Below are 19,900 nucleotides of genomic sequence, written 5' to 3'. Positions count from 1 at the left end.
GGAAGGTGAGATTATCAGTTGGGCTAAGATTGTAAGGATAAGAAACACTAGTTTAAAAGCCCTGTGTTTCTGCAGAGTAAATCCCTGGCTAAACTGCAAGGGCCATCTCTGGGTGTTTTAAAAACATAACCCTCAAAATAATTTTCTGCTGAGGCTGTTGGAGACAATGATAATGGATTAAGTGGATATATTCCTCAGGCGATGCCTTTGTTTCATCTCTTTTCAGCTTAGAATCATAGAATGGTTTGGGTGGGAAGGGACCTTAAAGCCCACCCAGTGCCACCCCCTGCCCTGGGCAGGGACACCTCCCACCACACCAGGTTGCTCCAAGCCCCCTCTCCAACCTGGCCTTGAACCCCTCCAGGGATGGGGCAGCCACAGCTTCTCTGGGCAACCTGGGCCAGGCTCTCACCACCCTCACACCAAAGAAGTTCTTCCCCACATCTCAGCTCCATCTCCCCTCTGTCAGTGTCAAACCCTTCCCCCTCCTCCTAGGGCTCCCCTCCCTCATCCAGAGTCCCTCCCCATCTCTCCTGGAGCCCCTTGAGGAACTGGAAGGGGCTCTAAGGTCTCCATGGAGCCTTCTCTTCTCCAGGCTGAACCCCCCCAACTCTCTCAGCCTGTCTTCATCGGAGAGGTGCTCCAGCCCTCGGATCATTTTGGTGGCCCTAGCTTGAAACTAACTCATTGTTGGTGTTGAAGTGCCGTTGTCGTAACACCATGGCTTTATGGCATCGAATTTTATATCCTCTCTACAAGTGGTTACAGGGTGGGACAAGGTAATAATAAGGATGAAAAGAGGACAGTTTGGATGTCACATGCTTTCCTCCTCTCTCTTTCCATTTTACTGTGAAATACCACACACTCCATAAAATGACCCCCGTCGTTGTGCTTCTGTTTATCATCAGTAAATAAAATATTCCTCCTGGATGTCTAAAACATGTTGGATAATGATGCTGTTCCTAATAACAGGATTCCAAATATAAGACTTTGAAAAGAAAGAGAGAAGTTTTATGAAGAATTACCAAACACTCTGGCTACAAATCCGAGGGGAAACTGGGAGGCAAACATGGTGAGGAACCAGGGAGCAGCGTAGAGGCTGGGGCCGATCTCGTGTTCCTCCAGGTGGTTATAGAGATCTCGGTGGTAGTCATGAAGCAGTCGAGAGAGTTGGTACATCTGGATCTGCACGGGATAAGACCAAAGAGACTAAAGATAAATGAGTTTTAACACTCTTGGCAGCAAAGTCCATGCCTCACACTCTTATTAGACACAGTGAAAGATATTTGGTAGTTGATGTTTGGATGGAATTGTGTGAAGAAAAGAAAGACTCAGAAGCCACCTAACAGAGAGGTGACCAGGACAGATCTCCTGGGAGCCTACGACAGGCTCATCTGAACCTCCTACAATACGTAACAGAATTCTTCCTATTTGTGGTTTTCATAGTTTGAAATTAAATTCACTTGTCATTTTTGAGAACTGAATTTAAGTTCCAAGTCCAAACCGAAATCATACCTGTAAAATTGTCATGTCAGGACGATATTGCTTCCTCAAGCCGATGTCAAACATGAGGAACTTCAGCATTCTGAAAGCATCTTCTTCACTCATATGAAGTAGTAAAACTCCCGCTACAAAACTCAGGCCCTGGCAATATCCCACTTCCTGGTCCAGAAGGGAATAGGCCTTCAAAATATTGTAGAGCGACAGTTGCCCAGCTCCCAGCTGCGCCGAGAAGTACGGATGGGTTGGAAATGTGCGCCCTGTGGAAATAGCTCAAGTTAGCAACTAAAAAAATCACACAAAATCCCTGGCACGTTATCAAATTTAAGAGGCTTTCAAAAAGATAGACTTTTTTGGAAGGTAGATTCCGAGTCAACCCACAGAAAGACCATAAAAGAGCTAACAACAGAAAACAATTGACTCTCATACACTGATTTGTTACAGCAGTTGCAAAATTAACTTAGAAACTGTCAGGGAGACGGGGACAATCTGTTGTTCAGAACAGCTCAGTAACTGTTCTTGGGACTGGCCCTTGATCAGTTCATTAAGGTTTATAGGGGCTGGTTGCCTAAAATGGTGGGAGACTTGATTCAATGGATCAACAAGTCACCCAGTCCTCTTTTTTTTTTATTAGAATCATAGAATCACAGAATTGTCCAGGTTGGAAGGGACCTTTCAGATCATCGAGTCCAACCATCAACCCAACACTGACAAAACCCATCACTAACCCATGTCCCTCAGCACCACGTCTGCCCGGCTTTTAAACATCTCCAGGGATGGGGACTCCACCACTGCCCTGGGCAGCCCATTCCAAGGCTTGTAGAAATTTTTTCCAATATCCAATCTAAACCTCCCCTGGCACAACTTGAGGCCGTTTCCTCTTGTCCCATCACCTGTTCCTTGGGAGAAGAGACCGACCCCCCCTGACTACACTCTCCTTTCAGGGAGTTGGAGAGAGAAAAACTTATGTTCTTGCAACATGCAGTTTTAATATTTAAAAAACTTTCAAAAATTAAGCTAAAGAGGTCTTGCTAACACCCTATGAGCCAAAGTTGCTCACACTTGAATCAATGCATCTTCAGCTATAGACAGTGGTTCCTGAGGAGGAGGACAGCAGTGGGCATATGGGCAGAGGGAAGGGAACAGCAACCACCCTCCTGGCCCAGTTTACAGGTCACAGTGCTATTTAACACCTGGACAAGAACAAAGCCACAATTCCCTGAAGGCTTTCCTGTGTATTTCCTTTTGTGGCCCCACCTGCACAATCACTGGGGCTTTCAGGTCCTGAACACAGGAGTCATATTCGGTAAATGAGTTCTTCTCTCACTAAGGCAGAGTAAACTGGTTTCCAGACGCTACCAGTGTAGGAGACCACTGTACTCATCACTGAGTGGTCACCAAACACATTAGAAAATTAGGTTCTGTTTTATGGCATTTCAAAAATAAAGTAGTGGCCACTTAACTTCCTCATTCTCGCACTCTTGAGGTATTACAGTTCATTCAGAGTCTCTTTTCAGCAGGGCCAGGAGTTGCTTGGCTCCTGAGTAAAAGCTAAAATCCACAGAATCATAGAATGGTTAGAGTTGGAAGGGACCTTAAAGATCATCGAGTTCCAACCCCCCTGCCCTGGGCAGGGACACCTCCACTAGAGCAGGTTGCTCAAAGCCCCATCCAGCCTGGCCTTGAACCCCTCCAGGGATGGGGCAGCCACAGCTTCTCTGGGCAACCTGTTCCAGTGCCTCACCACCCTCACAGCAAAGAACTTCCTCCTAATATCTAATCTAAATCTCCCCTCTTCCAATTTAAAACCATTACCCCTTGTCCTGTCGTTAAACCTGTCCTTAAATTCTTAGTTAAGTCATCACCAGGGTGCTCCGAAACAAACCAGCTGGGGAGTTTGGCAGTTTTCTCCCATCTATTGTTTTTTAGAACTTCTTTGCATTTTCTTTTCATTCTTGTAACTCTTCTTCATGACTGACACGAAAGGAGCTTTGCTGCCTCCAGACTGCTGTAACAACCTGTCCTTGGGGCTGAGGATTCCTTCGCAAAGAAACACAAACCCTTTCTCATTTGGAAACTAGAAATATATTTTTTTTGATGCAACGTTCAACTCTGGAACTGAATGCCAGTGTTCCAAGTGACAGGCCAGAGCAGCTCCCACGTGGCAGAAAGACTCTGCCCCCCGGGCTTTGTCTTCTTCAAGCAGGAGCTCCGATATCATCTGGCAGCGCATCCACATTCCAGGAGCTAAAGGGTGGGGTGGTATTTGACAAGTGGGCAACTGAAAAACAAGCTCCACTTAATACCAGAACAAAAGAAGTATTCAAATTTCTTCTCTGAGGTATTTCACTGGGGAAATCCGATAGGCGGAGGGGTTGTTTTTTCCTAGAAATAAAAATGTTCCTTTCTGGAAAAGTTTTTGGAAAAAAAAACTGATTGTAAATCCACTTATACTGTCTGTTATTGTGCAGCACTGCTCTATTTCAATGGGGATCACTTAAAACTGCTTATTATTACTCAAAAGAGCTTCTTTCATAATTGTTCTCATAAAAGGAAAAATACCTCCTGCTTGCAACTACCCATTAAAAAAAAAGGGAAAAGAAGCAACAAGCAAAAAATTGTATCATTTCAAGTAAAAGCATTTCACAGAGACAGCAAGCACTGGAGATCACGACTGAATAGCACGTGTTATTCAACAATCTGAACTTCAATATTGGCTTCCTTTCTTGACAACTGTTATTCCACGGGCCTGTGGGGCCCACTGTCAATATCTGAAACACAGATTCCTTACAATTACACCCATGTAATTACACCTTCTCAAGAGAAGTGTGGCCAGCAGGTCGCAGGAGGTGATTCTACCCCTCTACTCTGCTCTCATGAGATCCCACCTGGAGCGCTGTGTCCACCTTTGGAGTCCTCAACACAGGAAGGACATGGACCTGTTGGAACAGGGACAGCAGAGGGCCACAAAGATGCTCAGAGGGATGGAGCACCTCCCCTGTGAAGAGAGGCTGAGAGAGCTGGGGTTGTTCAGTCTGGAGAAGAGAAGGCTCCGGGGAGACCTTAGAGCCCCTTCCAGTCCCTCAAGGGGCTCCAGGAGAGATGGGGAGGGACTCTGGATGAGGGAGGGGAGCCATAGGAGGAGGGGGAAGGGTTTGACACTGACAGAGGGGAGATGGAGCTGAGATCTGGGGAAGAACTTCTTTGCTGTGAGGGTGGTGAGAGCCTGGCCCAGGTTGCCCAGAGAAGCTGTGGCTGCCCCATCCCTGGAGGGGTTCAAGGCCAGGTTGGAGGGGGCTTGGAGCAACCTGGTGTGGTGGGAGGTGTCCCTGCCCAGGGCAGGGGGTGGCACTGGGTGGGCTTTAAGGTCCCTTCCCACCCAAACCATTCTGTGATTCTATGATTCTATGTAATTGTCTCTTATTACCGCTTGTTGCAAAGGACCTCTGTGCTTGAAATGCAGATGTTGAGTCTTCTTATGATAATAGTTCTCACTTTTACCAGATTAAAAAGCAGTTCTTACCAACAACCTATTATTAAATGCTGAGAGGCTTTTTGTGTGTTTACCTTCTTTTATTTCATTCTCTTCCTAAGGTCATAAACCCCTTCCTTTACTTTCAGACCACTGCTGTACTTACCGAGGTCAATAAGGATGGCATGTTGCTGGGAAGTGAGTTGTTTTAGGAGCTCTTTGTAAGGCGTGTCCTTTGGTTGCTGTTTGCTGGGAAACTGGTGTTTAAGATGGTATTGCTCTGCTAGAAACTTCCAGATCTCCCCGCGGTGGTGACGTGGTACTCCTGAGAGAAGTCAGGGGTTAGAACAGAGAACTGTACCTGTGCCGAGGGTTCAGCTATAGTTGAGTTAACAGGATTGAGGAACCAGAGATCCCTATCTGCTAGATCCATCTCTGCTATCTCCAGTAGACCAGACAAGAAGATCAAACTACATTCTTATACTTCCTCAGCCAATTAAGGATATCAGCATCTTAATGGGAGAGATTTAAGATAGAAACAGGACTCTCAAGTTGAAGGTTTCTCACTCACATCCAGTCTGAGAAGAACTAGAAGAGGCAGCGAAAAACGCAATTCTTGTCTCTGAGAAGTTTTATGCTTATCTCCCATTTTTCCATGTAAAGTACATAATAGAGCACCACAACAGGATTAATTAACATTTTTCTAATACAGCACTGACACTGTTAGGAGTAAGTTTTAAGAAGGTAGGACACACACATCCCAGAAGTATAAATGAGTACAAACGAGGTGTGATCTGGAGACTACAGCAGAAGGCAGATAATCAGAATGAAGCATTGTATTTCTAGTTTTGCTCCGAGTTTCCTGAATGACTGGTACTTGTAAAAATGTTTTAAAGCTTTAATTTCCTTCTCTATAGAAAAGGATGATGCTACTTAACTATTTCACACAGGTAATGGCAGCCTTCACTTCTATCTATATGCAAAGCTCTGAAAGTAACAGAAAGGTTATTGTTAAATGCATATGTTATTCAGCACAAGACCAGGACTATTAAATCATCCACACAAGAAATCAATATATTATTTTTTGGGAAAGTATTCTATGTAATCCACGACATACCGGAACCAGACAGTCTGAACTAACTTACGGCTTAAAGTTTTTTTGGACTGCTCTTTTTCTTTTGGTATATATGTAACATATGGATGACAACAAAACCAGGAGAAATTAAAATTAACTCAAGCATACAATTCACATGGAAAGGCAACAAAACGTACTAGAGCAATTTCACTGCCTTCTATAAGGCAGTGCCTATAAGCACAAAAGGATATGCATTTATCTCTGCAATACTTACTTTTACTACACTAGCACAATCCAGAGACAAGTGCTTGAAAATGAAATGTTAGTAGAAATGGGTAATATTACTTTAGCGAACTTAGACCCAATTATGGGAAAAGTCTCCAACATGAAACAGTGAGGGGAAGTCCTGTTTTGGACACTGAATGAGTCAGGTTCTCCTCTTCAGATACACATCCATAAGCTTCACTGAGGCTGAATGCGTCATATAGGGTAGAACTGGCTTAATAGTGCACATTTACAGCTGCAAAATTACAAATGAATTAAAATTCCCTTTAAGGAAGTAGTCTGCTATTAAGTTTATCTCTATATGCTGCATCATACATGTAAAATAAAGTTTACTACTTCCTAAATGAAAGATGCATTATATTTCAACACCTACTAAAACATAGGTCAACACTGTATATTTGTTATCCTAATTTAAGCCCCATGCTTACCGAAGCCTGCCTTTCTTACCTCTTTGCCTTGCTTACTCAAGTTATTTTAATGGTCTTGGTCTAAACCTGCATTCGCTAAACTCAATTTTAACGCAGTTTTCGTTTCTGTGTATGTGTGAAACTTGACATCACTTCGCTCTAAGAATTCGGACACAACTGGGCTCTAGAGAGCAGAGCATAATGACGGCATCGAGAGGTAGGGATAATTTCCCCATCTACTGGCTACTTGTATGTGCTTCTCATTAGCAATCCACTAAGCAGGGCTTTATTTATTTATTTTGCATCACCCCAAGTTTTGAAGGTTTATATTGAGCTCTAACCCAGGCCACCATCACGGGGCTATCAGTAGAAACCAAGTTTTTCACGTGCTCAAATACTGACCGGCCAGAGCCCTTCACCTACAGGAGCAGAAGGAATCCTGTGATGATAAACTTTCCTTCTTCTGCAGAGATTTGTGCTTGAGGTGTTCGGTATTCTTAGAAATCTGGGCTTACCCAGTCATCTTAAATGGACGGTTTGGTTTAACTTGCTTGAATAATTGCATATAGGCAGGTGCAATATTTAAAATACTAAATTTCTGCTAGTGGTGAATGCTTCATGCTTCCTTTATATGTTGGAAAGCTTTGTATAGAGCTATAGAAAGCTTCTCGGAGTAACCATCTTCACCATTGGCCACACAACACCGAGTAATAATCCAATTTAACATTTAAAAACCATCCTTGGGTTATATTCCTTTCGATGGAGTGGAGAGGAGGGCTGGTGCTCAGCCCTGCAGCTGCGAGGGAGACTGTAAGTGGTGTTTGCAGGTATAACGCCTTGTTGAACTCAGAAAAAAGGCAGTTCTGCAGAAATATCCAGGTATAGTGGTTGTATACACACATTCTACCCAGTATTCCTGTAGTATTCCACGCTCTGGAACAGAGAATTTCCAGATAATAGCGCAGACAGTTTCTTCTGTTATTTACACAGCCATTTCTTTGGCGTTATCCAGGCTTTTAATTTATAAAATAAGATTGCATCAACTGTAACACATGGAGGTACTGTACTACTCTCCTGTAAGGACAAATATTATTCCAAAATGAATACCAAAATGAATATTCCAGCTACTGCTGAAAGGGACCGGTACTTGCATACACACGTCTTGGTTAGTCACAAGCCAAGGAACAGCTCTAGTGAGAACCTGGTTGTAAGGAGTGGTTAAAAGGTCACCTTATCGCTTTTCTAATACAATTTACCATTTTCAGCGACTCCCAAATAATAAACTGTGCTCACCTTGCCCAACAGCGGAGTGTATCTTTTCCGCATCAAATTTAATCTTCGACCTTCCAGGTGTACTCAACATTTTTTCCCAAATCAAAGTCACGTCTTTTAAGCACGGTGTGATTTCTTCGTAGTCGAGTTTCAGACGTCTGTTCTGCAAATTGTTTTCTGAAGCTGGGAAACGACAGAACGGAGGCACCAATTAATATAATTTACTTTTGTAAAAATGGATTAATTTAACTTAAAACAACAATCCACCAAAAATTAAAACCTATTAACTACGAAACATTACATGTCTAAGTTTCTGTGATTGTGGTTTGTTTTGGTTGTTGTGGGTTTTGTTGGGTTTTTTTATTTGGTTGGTTGGTTTTTGGGTTGGTTTTTTTTTGTTTGTTTTAAGATATTATATGCAATATTAAATGTGCTTGGCCTTTTAAATTAAGTTCCCTAGAGCTAGTCGCCTCTTAAACGTGAAGAAACACGAGAGGTAATGACTCATGAAACAAACACAAGTTTTCCTAAATGATTTTTCAGTTTCCCAGCTCTTAAAAAAAACTAGACTTACATGAAATAAAAATACAGACCCAACATAGCAATCCATTTCTCAGGGCATTCAGCTCCATAGCAGGAATGACTAAATAGAAAAATGACTTTCAAGGTGATCATTCACACATCCATTTTTATAGGTCACATAAAAAAGAAAGTTCAAGTATAAAAAATTGCAGAACCCTGAACACAAATAGGACGATAAACACTATATATACTCTCAAAGTCTCCACCGAAGAAATCAGAACAAGGGTCAATGTATAACTCAGTCTTATATTAGACGTTTTAGATGCACTGTAGTATCGGTGATTTTCTCAGATTACAATTTATAAGAATATTGCACTGTGATGTCACAGTATCTAAATGGGATTAAAAAAAATTAATCAATAGTTGGGAAAAGTTCAAAGAACCATGGCAAAAATGGAAATTAATTCTGCGGCTGAGTGTTAACTCCAAAGTTTCAAAGCGGAATGAGAATTTCAAAGGGACTCCTGGCAAAGCTTTTAGAGTTTGTTTCTGTGGGGTTTTTTTTTAGTGCTAGAAAGTACCTGGAAAAAAGGGTTTATTAACGGCATTCATCTAAACTGATAAAGCACCTTTTGGGACAGTGGATGAATTTGTGCAGGTCATGAGACTGAAAAAAACAGAAGAGGGCTTTCAGCTCAGATGAGACAGAAAGATGTCAGACATCTATTATTAACAGGCACAAAATGCTCAAAGAAAATGTTATAAGAACACTGAGACGAAGCTACAAAGAGAGCACTAAGGAGTGAAACAGAATTTCAAGACCAGGTTGGACGGGACTTTGAGCAACCTGGTCCAGTGGGAGGTGTCCCTGCCCAGGGCAGGGGGTGGGACTGGGTGGGCTTTAAGGTGGGCTTTAACCCAAACCATTTTGTGATTCTATGAATGTAGAAAAGAATTCAGTTCCTGATAGTGATTGTGCTGAATTCCTTGTCAGAGTTTCTAGACACCAGGTTAAAAAACCCCAGCCACAGAAAAACTGAAAGAGTACCAATTAAGATCAAGTAAACAAATAATAAAGTGATTAAAAAAATAAGTACAAATTGTCACCTACTTAATGAAAGCTGAGGGAGATGCTGCTGAGCTGATTTACCTGCTCGTTCCTCAAATATTTTGTTAACGTTTTGTCCAATCCACTGCCAAGGCCACAAGTGGACTTGTATTGCAGTGGGATGTAATCAAGAATTCCACCAACCTTGTAACTTCTGGTTTTCCTTCTCCATTCTGAGGAGCAGTATCTGCTGGATAATGGCTTTCTTCCACAGCTCCCGAAGCTCACGGGGCGTTCGCTTCCTTTCTTCCTTCACTGGCCCAAAGGGGCCATCTTCACACACCGGTTCCAACGGGGACCTCGGGGGAAGTTCTCCCAATTCAGAGTAATCTTTAAAAGAGAGAAGCTGTTGTGAACTACTTGGATTTCATGAATAGGTGGCTGAAGGGACACATTTTAAAGACTTCACGAATATACATACACATCTACATATACACACATAAACATACCTATATAGGAGATAGAAATACCAAGCAAGGCTTCCCAAATGACAGTTTTAAGCAGATTTATAAGCTACTTTTGGATAAGTATCAAGCCTGGAACTCTTTTTTTTTTCTCAATAAGCTGATAAAAACCTTGTACCACGACCACGGCTTGCTAATTACAGCTTTACAAGGAGAGAATTAAAAAGGAAAAGGCAAGGCTGAGAAATTGCGAAAAAATCCAACCTCCAGCTGACACCTGGCAGGACTCAAAGAGCAGATCAACGCAAACAGAGCACCCACATAATTTGAAGAATAATCACTAAACTGTGTTTAAACAAAGGAAACACACACCCTTAGCTGCACAAACACACCACCACCTATGGCCATACCATGGGAAGATTACCAGTTCCTCCAGCAAACACAGGGACAAAGGGAGACGGGAACCTGAGACACGTTTGCTCTCACTTGGAATTTTTAACCATGTCATAACCTTCTGCACCTTTTCTTTCGGCTCCAGCTGATCTACCACAAAATGTCATCTTTTGGTCAAGTACGCAAATAATTCTAAGTGAGTAACTCTAAGTAAGTAATTCTGAGAAGACTGAAAACACTACAAAAGGAAGTGAACATTAAATAAACCTCAGGCAAATTGAAAAATCTTCTCTTTTTAGAGAAAGGGTAAAAAACATTGTTTTTAATCAAGTTCTCAACATAAGAGGCATAAGTTCTTATACTTTGTTTTCTTAATGTCTGCTGCAGTGTCACTGAATTTTGTTTTATACAGCTTCTCTGAAGGCTCTGTAGTCTTTGATAGTACCTGTACCTAGAAGAAAAATTACTCAACTCACCACCTTTAAAATGAAGGGTCAAACCCACCCATCTCTTCCTACCAAATTCCAAATGGAAAGCCATCGCGACAGCACTTCTTCAGCCACACGGAATGGCTGTGAAACATCTCCCCAAGGACGAGCTCATCAGTTACACCTGCAAGAAAACGCTTTAAAAAAACCTCACTGCAACAGAAACCATTCCCCGGCCTCTCCAGCCAAAGACAAGTACATCAGTCCGTGCTATTTCAAATAACTCCTGGGGAAAGGACACTCACAGAACGGTAGCGGTTGGAAGGGACCTCTGGAGATCATCTCCTCCAACCCCCTGCCACAGCAGGGGCACCCACAGCAGGTCCCACAGGAACGTGTGCAGGTGGGTTCTGAATGTCTCCAGAGAAGGAGACTCCACCACCTCTCTGGGCAGCCTCTTCCAGGGCTCTGCCACCCTCACAGCAAAGAAGTTCCTCCTCATGTTGAGATGGAACTTCCCGTGTTCCAGTTTGTGCCCGTTCCCTCTTGTCCTGTCACTGGGCACCACTGAAAAAAGACTGGCCCCATCCCCACCCTTTGAGTATTTATAGGTGTTGATCAGATCCCCCCTCGGTCTGCTCTTCTCCAGACTAAAAAGACCCAAGTCCCTCAGCCTTTCCTCAGCAGAGAGATGCTCCAGTCCCTTGGTCATCTTTGTAGCCCTTTGCTGTCCCCTCTCCAGCAGTTCCCTGTCATTCTGGAACCAGGGAGCCCAGAACTGGAACAATTCTTCAGCGTGGCAGCTCAGTGGTCCATTTCTCTAGCTTTGGCCAGCACAGCTATAAAGATTTTGCCTTAAACACATACACAAATTATCTCATTTCTACAAACCCCCAAAATAAGAAGGTTTTCACCCCTTCAGACTCTGCCCTGAAAGCCACCGTATATTGACTCACACGGTTCATACGCTGCTATTCTCCTCCTGTTTGCTGCAAGGCTCTGGCCCAGCTGAGCTCAGATGACTAATTAAGAATGGAAGCGTTCACAGCTGTTGGCTTTTTGCTTCCCTGAGTTTTGCCACTGTCAATCTCTTCCTCTCGAAGAGTCAGAGACAAACAGGGTGGGTCCAAAACCACCCCTTTCCTTATACAACATCTATTTGTTACCACAGGTAAACACAAGGGCTAAAAAATACATATAAAAATAAATGCTCCATTTTCAGCTGGCAGCACAAATGAAACCTTTAGAAACCTGCACTCTGGATAGGAGCGCGGATGCCCACGCGTTGGGGAACTGCAGCATTTCAGAGAAGAGCAAACTTCACGGGAATGTCAATTAGGCAAAAGATAAATATTTGTCACTTTAATGGCAATCACCATTTGTTGCAAAAAGAGGCAGGAGAGAGTGACAGCAGCATTCCAAAATACAGCTGGTTCTGAAAAATATCAATACAATGGAAAAATTATAATTTTATATTTATTTTAAAGAAACTGGGAAACATTAATTTTTAATTTTTTTTCTTTACAGGTAAATAGAAAGACTTCTGTGGATTAAGATCTGCAATTATAGAAGAGGTTTAGGTCAACGTCACCTGGTAGAGAAGGAAAACACACTTGATAATCCTCAACTTGTGGCGATAATTTAAGGAAAATTATTTTGATTTAATTGTTGGTTTTGATGCATGCTCTATCCTGTCAACAACGTTCTGTACATATTGTAGCCCTCATGCCAATTTTTCTCAGTGCATATTAAAGAACATTAGAAGGGAAATGCTCTTAAGGATAATGCTGGTAGAAGTGCCTTGATTTGCTTGAATGAAATAATTGCTTAAAAAACCCAAACAATGTCTTGAAGGAAAGTTTTTCATTTTCTCGAAGGCTGCATTATATGCACTAACATTGCCATAAGAAAGTGGAATTAATGAAAATGGTCATCAAATTAATGCAAAAAGTAAAAGTCATCCAGACAGGTACACCCTTACCCACTCTACACTATCTGTAGTCTATTCAATTCTTAACGCATTCAATATGGAACCCATGCAAACTAATCTCTTCTCACCCTACACATCCTTTCAGTGGTTTATGGATCTCCTTTAGAGTCAGATATTCTGGTTTTATGCATGTGTAGATGCATTAGAAAGTAGCAGAGCATCTACAGAGACAGTTTATGGTTACCCACCTGCAAATAAAACGGGCTGCCACAACACATGGAAGGAAAAGGATTAAATACATCGCATTCCTAAAGCAAGAACGAACACATCCAAGACCTAAAAATCTTTCTGGTTTTAACACACACGTTCTACTCTCTCAGTACAAATTTTGTGGCTTGGTCTTCAAATAAAATATCACTTTCTAATTTATTGGGGGTGTTACTTCTTGTCCTCCAGTGGTCAAACTTACTGTGGCAACACCTGAAGCACTCCAAAGCATTAATTACTCAAGTCCATGGTCCTGCTCCCATTTAGGCCCCAAATTTCTTGACTCTTACTGACTAACCTGATAAGATCAGTATTTGCTGAAAGAAATTTCACTCACAATGCTTAAGGCTATAAAAGAAAACAGAAAGGTTACAGAATTCTGAAGAGTTATGATTATCAACCCTACCTCTAATGCTTCTGTGGGACAGTCCTAGGCTTGATTTTACCTCCCAAATGGCAGCTCCTTTTCTATCCTTTCTTTCTTCTTATCGTTTGTGGGCATCTAACAGAAAGTCTAAAGTCCACTCTGATAACCACATCCACAACCCGCCTTCCTTCCCATCTCCACGCTGGCGTGTAGCAGGATGTAGAGAAACCCAAACCAACCCGTTTAACTGCTCGTGTGGCTCATTTAAAGTTTACTGAGTTGCATCAGCTGTTTGGCTGGTGAAGCAGGTGGAATGTGCATGGAATCCCTCAAAACAAAGTGAAAAAACCAGGTATTTGGTAAGTCAGCACAAACCCACGTCCATGGACATACAACGAGGTGGTGGACAGACGTGCCATCCAGATCCAAAACAGACAAGAGCACAAATACTGGAACAAGAAACTCTGTGTTTCATTATTCTGCACAAACAATCCGGAGCAGAACGGAGAAAGCAAAGATACACAGCAGAGCAATTCAACCGAACACAACCGGGAGCTCACGTTCCACTGAATCAAACTGCCACGTGTTCAAAACCAAATAATGCGCAGCCTTCAAACCTGTCTGAGACTAGTAAGTGCACTCGAACTTACTGAAGTCTGGAGACTTCAGCACACATAGAAAGACTGTTTTCCTGTTCATCTGCCAACGGCGACACCTTTTGTTGACTCGTATTCCACGTTTGACCTGTACTCCTTTCAGATATCTTGCTCCATATAAAATTCCACTTCCATACGTGGTAGTTCTACCAGCCCACCACACTTCTACTCCTTAAGGTTCAAGACTGGGCAGGTTGACTGGATTTTATTCTATTTTATCACCACATGGGTTATTTTCCATTTGAAGTTCATGCTTGGATCACCCTTCAGAATTACTCCTCTGCACGTTGCACTTCTACAAGTCTGTGGGTCCAAACTAAGAATTCCTTGAGGAACTTCACTGGGAGAGCCACCAGCTTCCCTCTGCTTGTGAGAGCTTGTGAAAAGCCAGTGAGTGACTACAGTTGTAACTAAACCAGACGGTATTTGCCTGGTAGTGATATAAACAGGAAATTTCATTCCCTCCAGAAGAAGCTACAATGAACATAGAGCATTTTCTGGGACCTGTGGAAGACGTTGAGGCATTCCAACAGCGAGTTATTAAAATGTTGCCTTAAACCTTCTTTTTTTAGGAAATTTCATTTGTAATTGACTAGGAAAGAAATTAATTGATCAATAGTTTCTTTTTCAATCAATCTCAGTGTTAAAGACTTCACAAAAACAACAAGAAAAGGAAACCCACTATGAGAAACCACACATACAAAGTAAAAAACATTAGAAGTGACAAACCCACCTAAAAGCCTAAATTTTAAAAACACTCTTTCAGAAGCACTTAGTCTAACCAACCTCAAACACCAAAACCAAGAGAACAAAATTAATCTTTGACTAGAAACTGCAACACTTCACTTTTTATAGGAAGCTAAAAGGGAGGAGGCCCAAATATAACACGTCACCACCATCCTTGCTATGGAGTTGTTCACACAGAGCTCTCTAACTGCAGCGTTTATTCCTCACATCTGCTCCCCAGGGGTAAGAAGTCAGGCAACATATATCTATTTTTTTTTTATATATATATATATATATATATGAAATATGGTGAGAAGGTGGATGGAAGAATTCCATTAAACATTTTATATTCTGCATTACATTATTTTTCTTTGTTACATTTCACAGAATCACAGAATGATGTGGGGTTGGAAGGGGCCTCTGGAGATCATCTCCTCCAAGCCCCTGCCAGAGCAGGGTCGCCCAGAGCAGGTTGAACCAGGGGAGGTTCAGATTGGATACTAGGAACAATTTTTACACAGAAAGGGTTATTAAGCCTTGGAATGGGCTGCCCAGGGAAGTGGTTGAGGCACCATCCCTGGAGGGATTCAAAAGATGGGTTGACATAGTGCTGAGGGACATGGGTTAGTGATGTTTTTTTTATCAGAGTTAGGCTGATGGTTGGACTCGATGATCTTAAAGGTCCCTTCCAATCCAGATGATTCTCTGATTCTCTGATTCTAAATATTCTGGTACGAAGCACATGCTACAGAACTCAGCTGAGATAATAAAAGAAATTTAATTCCTTCTGCAGACCTGGATTATTCTAGTCCATAGTTCTACACTCCAGCATGGAAAGATGAAATAAAAGTATCACCTTTTCTTCAGAAAATACTTGGTGATATGTTTTTTCCCTGGAACTCATTAAAATAGTACATATAAAAATAATTTTTTTCCCTGGTTCATTTGATACAAATGGAACTATGTTACATACGAAGCTGAAAAATAAAAACTCAAGAGCTGATGAGCTCGGAATGACCAAAACGTAGGTAGGAAACTGCAGAGAGAGTACAGACAGAGCACCGGGCAAATACATCCACCCGGTAGACAAAAAACGATCCACGCTTCACAGACTACATCCACGGACAACCTTTAAATAAAGCAAATAACCACAGGCTTTACCATCGTATCGGCCGGGAGAATCACACGCTTTCTGAGGGGTCGCCACTCGCAGGAATATCTGTTGCCTCCAGGAATGCCGGCGAGTCCTGACAGGGCTGTCTGTGCCACCAGCCTGCTGGCCGTGCCTGGATTCATAGTCGCTGAAATCGTGGAAGACAGAACAGCTCGTGAGTGATGACACAGTCTTCAGGGAACACACCACCACCAACCATCAACTACTGCTCTGCACATGCTGGGTCAAGCTCTTAGTGAGAGGCAGGTGCAGCTTTGGGGCAGCAGGTTTATACAAGGCTGCAAACATCACTCAGATTCACCAAAAAAGGGGCCTGGCAGCTCCGTGCAATCTGCTTTCTCCAGTTTTAATTGATTTTCAGCTTGCTTTGCAGCAGTGTATTAAACATATGCATTAAAAACACACACGCTGTCATGTGTCTTCATCATTCTGCTATTTAAATGCCATCCACAAAGTCTAGCAATTGTTCATAGGAGACACAAAGAGCTGTTGGTGCCTTTTATAAGCACAAATCAAGGAGCTTTATAAACACCACCCAAACTTCCAACCTCCTGTGAACTGGGCAGGTAATATGTTCCTGGCCAGCACAGCCTTGGAGCAAAATTTTTAACCTTTGTATTTGACAGGTCACCCTCTGAAATAAGCAACAAACTTGGGAACAGGGGCCGGGAACCTCGGATGTTATTCCTTTGGTGTAACTCACCAACTACTTACAGAGGTTTTAATTCAGAATATTAAATGCAACAGTGAACAGCAAGGCCGTTTTCCTGTTAGAAATCCCACTAATAACTCTTACCCGTTCCATTTTTAAACTTTGGATTGCTTTACTCCAGCCACTGGCTAAATGCTAATTACGACATCGAAATGTCTAAATTCTGCAATCTTAAAGTGAGTCTGGGGCAGCTCCATCCTTTTGAGAGCAATCACATGCAGAAAACATGCAAGTGAACTCTTGCACAAATCAGGGTTTGCAAGTGCGAGAAGCATTTGAAATATTTCAGGCAAAGAAACCTTAGAAAAAATACAGTTTTACCTCCAGGCTTTAAGAGAGAACCCTACCTTGTTGTGCTCCTAAAGTCAGAGGTGTTATTTTCATCTACAGGAGCCAGAAATTTTAAGAAATTTGGCACAGAGGAGGAAGAATGAAGCTTTTTCCTTAAGGCAGTACGGTAGGAGATGCTGAGAGTGCAGTTGGGAAAAGCAGAGTTTAGAATAAAGAAGTATAAATCCACAGAATAAAAATAATACACACAGCTAAGTTTCAAATTAAAAGCGGCTAAATCCTAAAGGCCCCAATATAGAGGAAACCAAAGTCAAAACTGCTAACAAAGTGCTACTCTGAAATACGTATACGTTTGGGCAAACTAAAATGTTCCAATATAAATAAACGTACTTCCAGTAAAGTTATTATTCTTTGCTATATCCCCAGATTTTTAGAGCATGTTTCAGGGAAATTCCATTAATCCAATAAAAACCGACGCCAACTTTATCATTGCACGTTTACTTAAATATCAGTTCCAACGACTGACTAAGTTTGGGGGAAAAAGGTTAGAAAAAGCTGACACTGACAATCATTGTGCTGACAAATAAAAAAAAAAAATAAGACTTTGGCAAAAATAAACCATTTTGTAAAGCATGAACAGAGTTTTATTCGGACAAGCTTGGAACTTCAAAGTTAAAAGCTGAGCCTTCCGAGTGATCAATGAGGATTTGTGGCTCTATTTTTATGCAACAGACAGGAGCACTAATAAAATTTCAAGGGTCTTCTGGCCAACAAAATTCTGCTCTTTCTTTTAAAATAACAAGTCCCCAACATCCTCAGAAGAAGGTTAACAGAGGGGAGCGAGAACAACTCAGACAATGAAAAGTTTTTATGAAAACAAAGAAAATGACTTGGCAGGTGATACTGGAAGATCTTTTCTCAGAAGAGGACACAAAAACACGCGAGTAGGAAGACTTACTCCCGAAAAAACTAAGTTTCAGGAAGAAGTGCTTCTCCTACATCATAATGAAATATCCGGATGGCATTTGGCACCGTTTCCTGAAGATGGGAATGGGAGCGAGGGGGGGGGGGGGGGGATACTCTGTGAAAATCACAACTATGAGTTTAATCTTCTGGATTCAAATGAGTCTAATTAAAATGAAGGGCAAAAAGGACATTGCAGACTCATATTTCCTCCCCGAGCTATTCCATACTTCTGAGGTGAGGCGAAATGAAGAGAGATGCTGGCTGCTACTCAGCAAATACAACTGGAGAAATCAGCGAATTGCGGTTTTCGGCTATTTTTTCAGGATGAGAAGAATCAGCACCTCGGGGAAACAGGAACCCTTCACCAAAGAGAATAAAACCAGGAAACCTTCACCAATGAGAACAAAACCAAACAATAAACAGCAACAGCAAGAAAACCTGCTTGCCAATGGCCAGTGGCTTGTTGGCAGCGCTTCCAAGGACGTTTGGTCTCATTAGCCTTTTGACCTAAAATAAGTGGTTTTATCTCCAGGGGTTGAGAAGGGGTTTCACGGTTCAGATTTTTAGGGAGTGACTTGTTTCAGGTTCTCAGGGAAATGATGGGTGAATAGTCTCTATATGGAATTTCGTTCTATGAAGGGAGGTGCATAAAAGCAGCATTTAATACTACAGAATCACAGAATGATACAGAGTTGGAAGGGACCTCTGGAGATCATCTCCTCCAACCCCCTGTCAGAGCAGGGGCACCCACAGCAGGTCCCACAGGAACGTGTCCAGGCAGGTTTGGAATGTCTCCAGAGAAGGAGACTCCACCACCTCTCTGGGCAGCCTCTTCCAGGGCTCTGCCACCCTCACAGCAAAGAAGTTCCTCCTCATGTTGAGATGGAACTTCCTGTGTTCCAGTTTGTGCTCGTTCCCCCTTGTCCTGTCACTGGGCACCACTGGAAAAAGACTGGCCCCATCCTCCTGACACCCACCCTTGAAGTATTTATAGGTGTTGATCAGATCCCCCCTCAGTCTTCTCTTCTCCAGACTCAAAAGACCCAAGTCCCTCAGCCTTTCCTCAGCAGAGAGATGCTCCAGGCCCCTCATCATCTTTGTAGCCCTCTGCTGTCCCCTCTCCAGCAGTTCCCTGTCCTTCTGGAACTGGGGAGCCCAGAACTGGACCCAGTGCTCCAGATGGGGCCTCCCCAGGGCAGAGCAGAGGGGCAGGATGACCTCCTTCCACCTGTTGGTCACACTCTTCCTGATGCACCCCAGGATGCCATTGGCCTTCTTGGCCACAGGGGCACATTGCTGGCTCATGGCCATCCTGTTGTCCACCAGGACTCCCAGGTCTTTCTCCTCAGAGCTGCTCTCCAGCAAGTCACCTCCAACAATATTGCTCAGAGTAACCAAGACAAATACATGAACTGGTGGGTTGGGGTTTTTTTGTTTATTTGTTAGTTCTTGGGTTCTGGTTTTGGGGGGAGTGAAGGAGTGTGGGTTTCTTTTTTTATTTGTGGTTTTTGGTTGCTTGTGGGTTGTTTTTTTTTGTATCAGCTCTCCACAGTCCTGCTATTTCTTGCCTCATTTAGTGAATTTAGTCAATTTGCCTTTAATGTCAGGCAACAAAAGCATCCGAGTGTGTTTCTGTGTTTCCACGATCAAAGCAAAGCAGAAGGGACTGATTCGGGAGGGACAGGGTGAGCTGGATCCCAGGTTGTTGGCAATTTCTCCCTGCCACGATCGAAGCAGTGCTGCTGTCTGCTGCATAACAACGAGTCGCTTCGGAGCAACTGGCTCTAAAGGAAGTCATGTGCCCACGTGTCTGAAAGAATCTTATTTATTAAACCCCCAAAATTACGTCAGTAGCAGCTCTACATTCAGTAGCGAAGCAGTTAAAGGGTTCCCTCTCCCGTAAAAATCTACCACCTTTCGTCTATATTAAATTATTTTAATTATT

General features: G+C 42.6%; 1 protein-coding gene across 1 annotated transcript in view; it reads right to left on the bottom strand.

Annotated features, from left to right (window-relative positions):
* The window catches only part of TBC1D1 (TBC1 domain family member 1), a 93,922-nt gene that overhangs the window by 9,512 nt on the left and 64,510 nt on the right, over positions 1–19,900 (bottom strand). The window contains exons 13-19 of the mRNA XM_074147324.1: positions 17,046–17,165; positions 15,974–16,113; positions 9,786–9,971; positions 8,033–8,194; positions 5,139–5,297; positions 1,516–1,760; positions 1,026–1,185 (exon numbers count right to left, since the gene is read on the bottom strand). Coding sequence (XP_074003425.1) covers positions 1,026–1,185; positions 1,516–1,760; positions 5,139–5,297; positions 8,033–8,194; positions 9,786–9,971; positions 15,974–16,113; positions 17,046–17,165 — 1,172 coding nt within the window. The remainder of the gene's footprint in view (positions 1–1,025; positions 1,186–1,515; positions 1,761–5,138; positions 5,298–8,032; positions 8,195–9,785; positions 9,972–15,973; positions 16,114–17,045; positions 17,166–19,900) is intronic.

The sequence above is a fragment of the Numenius arquata genome, chromosome 5 (assembly GCF_964106895.1).
Source record: "Numenius arquata chromosome 5, bNumArq3.hap1.1, whole genome shotgun sequence".
Classification (NCBI taxonomy): domain Eukaryota; kingdom Metazoa; phylum Chordata; class Aves; order Charadriiformes; family Scolopacidae; genus Numenius; species Numenius arquata.
Note: the sequence above shows the minus strand (reverse complement) of the source record. Positions and strands in the feature narration are given on the sequence as shown.